This window comes from Octopus bimaculoides, chromosome 11 (assembly GCF_001194135.2).
Source record: "Octopus bimaculoides isolate UCB-OBI-ISO-001 chromosome 11, ASM119413v2, whole genome shotgun sequence".
NCBI classification, from domain to species: Eukaryota; Metazoa; Mollusca; class Cephalopoda; order Octopoda; family Octopodidae; genus Octopus; species Octopus bimaculoides.
The window spans coordinates 32579653-32586248 of NC_068991.1; the positions used below are offsets into that span (position 1 = coordinate 32579653).

At 35.6% G+C, this 6596-nt stretch overlaps 1 protein-coding gene across 1 annotated transcript; it reads left to right on the top strand.

Annotated features, from left to right (window-relative positions):
- The first annotated feature begins 5130 nt into the window (after positions 1 to 5130).
- On the top strand, positions 5131 to 6369 carry LOC106874438 (histamine H2 receptor). The gene has a single exon (XM_014922171.2). The coding sequence runs from the start codon at positions 5131 to 5133 to the stop codon at positions 6367 to 6369; it is 1239 nt and encodes a 412-aa protein (XP_014777657.1).
- The last annotated feature ends 227 nt before the right edge of the window (positions 6370 to 6596 follow it).

A 6596-nucleotide genomic window follows, 5' to 3' on the forward strand; every position in this document is an offset into this window, starting at 1 on the left:
TAATACCCTTGTTTACATTCATAATGAGGACTTTCCCCTCCATATTTTGAAGAGATCTTAGGCCAACAGGTTTTGGGGTCTGACGATACACCATAAAGTTAAACCCTTTATGCTCAGGAAACCCAGGTTAATCCCATAAACCAGCCTTACCCAGTGAAATACATCTTAGAATGTGCTTCTTCTCCAGATTTATGTTTTCTACAAAACAATATATATATAGATATTTGATCAATGAGAGAGACGAATGATAGAAGATATGAGAATATTTATTGATCACTAGAATTGTTTCAACCCATCTAGCATACATGGGGGGGTGCATGTGTGTGTGTACACCCATTAACCACTGTCATCTATGCAAACTCACTTCAGTCAAGTTGTTCATAGAGTAAGTGAATCTGGCGGCAAAACCAGCATGTGTGTTGCAGTTTTTTGCCCTTGCTTGAACACGGCAATCATACATGACCACAGTGCCTGACATGCTATGTTTCTTTAGTCACCTCTAGAAACATCAACTAATTAAGTATGCACAAACCTATTACATTTAAATTGTTACAAAAACAAAGCCGAACTATTTGTGTATCTACGATAGTTGTATATAATAACATTAATAATTTTCTACTAAATTTCAATTGTATATGGTTACAATATATATTTTTCCCTCCATTTATTGACAGTGAATATGAATATTATGACATCATTTAAACTTTGTTCATGCTTTGCACATATAATTGCATTCTGTTATTAGTATGTAAATTTTGTACTATTTTGTTGTTCCAGTCATCGTTTGGAACTTTCTAGCAAGACCTAGAATTTGAACCCCTTTCTCTATATTATAAGTCTAGGTCATGAGTGAACCATGTGTTTCACATGTATATTCTACTTATCAACCAATCAATTTTCAGGAGATCACACCTCAAAGTTAGAATATCATTTCAAATGTCCTTGAGATTCACACCCTTTTCTCTAGTCATAAGCAGTTTAGTGCTAAAAATCTTCACAGAGGTTCAAGACCACCACAGAGAACACACATTTCACACCAAAAATTAAGAGTAGAACTTTAGCACATTTCAGCAAACTAACATCTTGTTTCTCGCTCTAAGATAACCAATAACTGAGTAAACACAGTTAAAAACATATTACTTCACTCTTTCCCAAAGCAAACCAGAAATACAAGTAGATTTGGGTAAACTCAGGTTTTGATTTTCATTGAAGACCAACTTGCTCCAGTCTCCAGAACAAATTTTGGATCTTTTTTAAAACGGGGGCCACATTTTTCATTAACGAAACACTTTGAAACTTGGAACACTGGTAGAATGTGTCATATAAAACATCTTTTTCTCTTAGTCTTCTTAAAAAAAAAAAAAAATCCCTAAGTTATTCCATGTTAAAGTTGTCGTATTTCTGTAATTTCAACCAATCACTGACGTCCATTCAGCCGATATACATTAAGTGCCGACTACATAAACAAACGATTCTGAAACAATTCTATCGGTGATAGGGTTAGGGTTAGGGTTAGGGTTAGGGTAAAACAGCAAATTTAAAAAGAAAAAAGCAAATAAAACGAAGAAAAAAAAAAGAAAATGAAAAAAGCAAATAAAACGAAGCTATGGCTTAATCAGCCAAAGGAGTAAATGTAAACAACTGAATACTTGTCAGTGATTGGTTGAAATTATCGAAATAAGACAATTCTTTACATGAAATAAATTCGAATACAAAAATATTTTTCTGTTCTATAACACAAAATAGATAAGTATACGAAGTTTGAAAGTCTTTCCATACCAAAAACACTACGTAAAACATTAATGAAAAATGTGGCCCCCGTTTTAAAAAAGATCCCAAATTTTTAATGACTGTAGAATTTACACACTATGAAAGTCAATCCCATGTGTTTATGTGTACCACCTTTCTTTAAATAGATAGATTATGAAATGTCTAAATAAATAGATTATAAAATGTTTGTGAGTTTCGTTCCTATTTACAAAACACACAACCCAGCTTAATTCATAGTAATCTTATAAGTATGCCAATGCTACTCAAAGTGGTGGTCCATGGACTAGTGCCAGTACATGGTGAGTTTCCAGAAAAGAAAGAAACAAATATGTTTAGGTAATATTGCATTATTTGTTTACAAAATAAATATAAGATAAACTTTTAACTTGTTAACTTTTATTATATTCATCAAAAATATTCTTTCCAGTATAGATTAATATTACTAAGAAATATTACTGGTCCCTGGCACATTGGGGGGAAAAAAACTGCCAGTACACCACATTAGATAGTTTGAGAAGCACTGACCTATGTGACTCTGGTGACCCATTGCATACAAGCTATTTTACCAGAAGTTCCCAGGACTCAAAAGCTATTTCTTTGCTCATGCACAGAAAAAGTACATTTAATACTGTGGTATGACGTCAGTGTCTGGAGAGGCCGACCAGAAGGGCAAGTTGACCGGAAGGGGAAAAAGGGCAGAGGGAGCCTTGATCGGGATTCGTGCCCTTTCGAACGGGGTTGCGGTCAGAGCAAGACGTGTTAAGCGACGGTCTAGGTTTGGGAGAAGCAGCTGCTATTCCTGGTGTACTTTGGGTCGGGGCAAGCTTCAAGGATTGGATACCGCAAGACAGACTCGCAGTCGAGGAAAGGAAAACCGAGGTAAGGCGATTACATCTACTCGTACGCACACACCACAAATACGAAGTGGTCAAGCTTTGTATAGGAGCAAACTACCTCTATATGCATATAAATTTAAATAATAAGGGTGACAAATTGAATATTAATTTGATTAATATCAATTTAAAACCAGTAGCCTAGCAAATTGAAAAATCTGCAGATTCAGAAAAGAAAAGCATGTGTATCTTGACCATGTGGAAACCCACATGCTTTTCTCCAGACTATCTATTTCTTCCTTCTTTTCCTCTTCACTTGACGTTCTTCCATTATCAGACAAAGAGCTATACTTCAGAATCATGTTTTTATTTTTACTTGTCCATCTGAACTTTTACTGTGCCTTAAACTAATATATTCACTGTGTATGTCCATTTGCCTTTTGTTGTTTTTGTTCTTGAAGTTGCCGTTTGTTACTTATTTGCATATTATCGCATGTTTACGTAGCCCTTCCATGTCCTTTCGGCGATGATTTGGAGTACTTAATTTGTGGATCACCTTTACCCTAGGATTATATTTCACCTTTGAATTCCCCTGGAGTACGTTGATTTTTCACCAGGCGCAGGAGTGGCTGTGTGGTAAGTAGCTTGCTTACCAACCACATGGTTCCGGGTTCAGTCCCACTGTGTGACACCTTGGGCAAGTGTCTTCTACTTATAGCCTCGGGCCGACCAAAGCCTTGTGAGTGGATTTGGTAGACGGAAACTGAAAGAAGCCCGTCGTATATATGTATATATATATATATATATATATATGTATGTGTGTTTGTGTGTCTGTGTTTGTCCCCCCACCATCGCTTGACAACCGATGCTGTTGTGTTTACGTCCCCGTAACTTAGCGGTTCGGTAAAAAGAGACCGATAGAATAAGTACTAGGCTTACAAAGAATAAATCCTGGGGTCGATTTCCTCGACTAAAAGGCGGTGCTCCAGCATGGCCGCAGTCAAATGACTGAAACAAGTAAAAGAGTAAAAGAGTATATGTATGTTTACATACACATGTATATATATACACACACACACATGTATGGCCCTTTATTCATTCATTGTGTATTTTGAAATATTCAAATAGAATTATAGAACAGTTCAATGTAAGATATATAGAAAGTTCCATAGTTTGAAGAGTGAGAAAAATAAGTTGAAAGTAACCTGACAATTTAAATCCCTCTTAAAAACAGAGGTCCCGATGCATCTACATAACGATATGTCTTTAGTTAGTTTTAGGGTTAGAGTTACATAGATGCGTCAGGACCTTCGTATTTAAGTAGTACCATTAAGGTACCTCTGTATTTAAGTAGTACCAGAGGAAGGTGTGTAGTCTACTTACCAAAATAATGTAACAAGAACCAGTTACCAGCATTTTCTTCGTTTGAATTCTCAGCTATATTTTCCAGGGAATGTTTATTCATTTTGCTCTTTGTTTCTAGTTCGTTGTTGTCTCTGAACATGTGTCGGAACGAAGTGATTCAGCATGGCCCCTATCAATGATGACTTGAGCTTGGTTTAAATTTTTTTTTTTCCATCAAATTATTATTGTTGTTGTTCTGTATTATCATTTTTTTTTCTTTTAACTTCTAATTGAAAGAATGTGACGAAATAAAATTTAATTCAGTAAGTCTGGTCTAGCTAATTTAGGAGGTGACGAGAAAGATTATTATTATTATTATTATTATTATTATTATTATTATTATTATTATTATTATTATTATTATCATTATTATTATTATTATCTTGGAAATGAACCGGAAGTTTTGAATTAGTGATGTAAACAACAGCAACAACATTAACAACAACAATTATTATTATCAATATCATTATTAAGCTTAAATCTAAATGACCTATCATTCTACTTTAGCTCTGAAATAATTTAGTCACCTTAATCTTGCTGCTTTCACGATAATCTGCAATATTATTTCTCACTAGCTTTTTGGCAATCATTTCCAGAATAGATTATATTGAATTATGATAAATAAACAGCATGTTTGTGTGTGTGTGTGTGTGTGTGTGTGTGTGCGTGCGTGCTTGTGTGTGTATGTGTATAATCTGTTTAGTGATTTAATCTAGATACTGACATTGATCACATGTACCACAACCACACGTTTTGCAGATAATCCATTTTTCATGTTCAGTTGAGAATTAGTCGTTGTTTAGCCGGGTGTCATTTGCACAGCCGTAAAAAATAAGTTATCAGGAACATTATAACAACAACCATCACCAAACAATTTTACATCATGTCTGGAATACTTACAGTTGTTATCGTCGACGAAAACATAGCAACTTTAATTTCTTCCAATGCATCAAATTTGCTATAATATGAACTTCTATCCCCACTGGACTGTTTTCCATCACTTTTGGTTTATTTTGTTAGTTACTTTTTTTTCTTACGCTTTTGTTTCTAAATCAATAAGATAATTCATGACATCTCAGAAAGGCTCCATATTAAAAAGCTGTCAAGATTTCAAAGAAACATCATGCATCATTTTAGAGCGACCAATGGAACTATTTATGATGCATCAGTGGAGTTTATTCCATCTAACTGCACTAAAGATCCTATGTCAATGCCACGCATTGGCATATATGTTGCTGTTTCATGGCACCTTATCTTAGGTCTATTTACCATGCTAACCAATGGTACCATCTTGGCTGTGGCAATATTTATGAACAAAAGTAATCTTCAACCTAGTCATTTCTTCATTATTAATTTGGCACTGACAGATTTCTGTGGAGTCTTTTTCTTAACATTATTTCACATCTGGCGTCTCCTGACACCACATACTGATATTGGATTATGTGGTATTCTCTTCTTGTCTACATCACTATTCACAGCAACATCAGTCTGGAGTATAGCCGTCATAAGCCTAGATCGATACCGTCTCATTGTCAAATACCACACCTATCGTGAAACGATGACTCCAATGCGTTGCAAAATGGCAATTGGTTTCGTGTGGGCTGTATCTTCACTCGTCGGTTTTGTATCATTTATCATCACTTTCAGTTCTTCGCACATTACATGCATTGCTGGCCACCCGATGTTACAAGTGACAGACCGACGTTATGTGTTCGTCCTCTCTGCAGCACTCTACTTTAACATTGGCTTCCTTCTCCCAACTGTCATCATTGTGCAGCATTACTTTTCAATCATGAAATTCGCATGGAAACGCGAGAAAAGATTTGTATCATCGTTTAAGCGCTCGAGCCTATCATTGTTCCAAAAGGACCGCAATACACGCAGCCTAATGATGAGTCTTCGTTATCTGAAAACTGCTAGAATACTTTCGCTGTTAGTTCTTTGCTATGTCATATGCTTCTTTCCTTACTTTCTCCAACAATTCCTTTGGGGACTCCGCGTATGGAACCCTTGGTGTCCACCATTACTTTTAGAAGTTATTACTCGATCACTTCTAATCAGCAATGCTCTCTTTAACCCATTCTTCTATGGATTTCTGGACCGCTACTTTCAACAACAATGGCAGGAGTATATATGTAATCATTTACCAGTATATCTTCAAAGAATCATGCCTGGTTACTATTCCTGCTACTCTAGAGAAGTGGCCCAGGACATGTCTGACTTGTACAAAGACCAAGAATCCACAAGTTGTGCGCACTATCAGTCTAGAATTTGTAAACATCCAGAAGAAGAGACAATTACCGAAAGTTCAAACTGTGGTAGGATAAACGAGCTTTATTTTATGCCTGATGATGTAATGTAGAGGTACACACATGAGATGTGTGTGTGTGTGTGTTGCGGATGAAGTAACACTAAAACGCTTGTAGATGTGAGGGACATGTGAGTATAAAAGTGAGTCAAGAGATAGACTTTGTGTGTGGATTTGGGAATATAATGTGGGAATGATTTTTCTATATGATCTTATTTATGTAGGTATTGTTCTTGTTTATCGTATTAAAATGAATATATTTTGTTTATGTAATTGTGTTG

Bases quoted from the DNA above. Each gene is read 5' to 3' on its own strand.
- LOC106874438 (XM_014922171.2), top strand. From the start codon at position 5,131: ATGCATCATTTTAGAGCGACCAATGGAACTATTTATGATGCATCAGTG.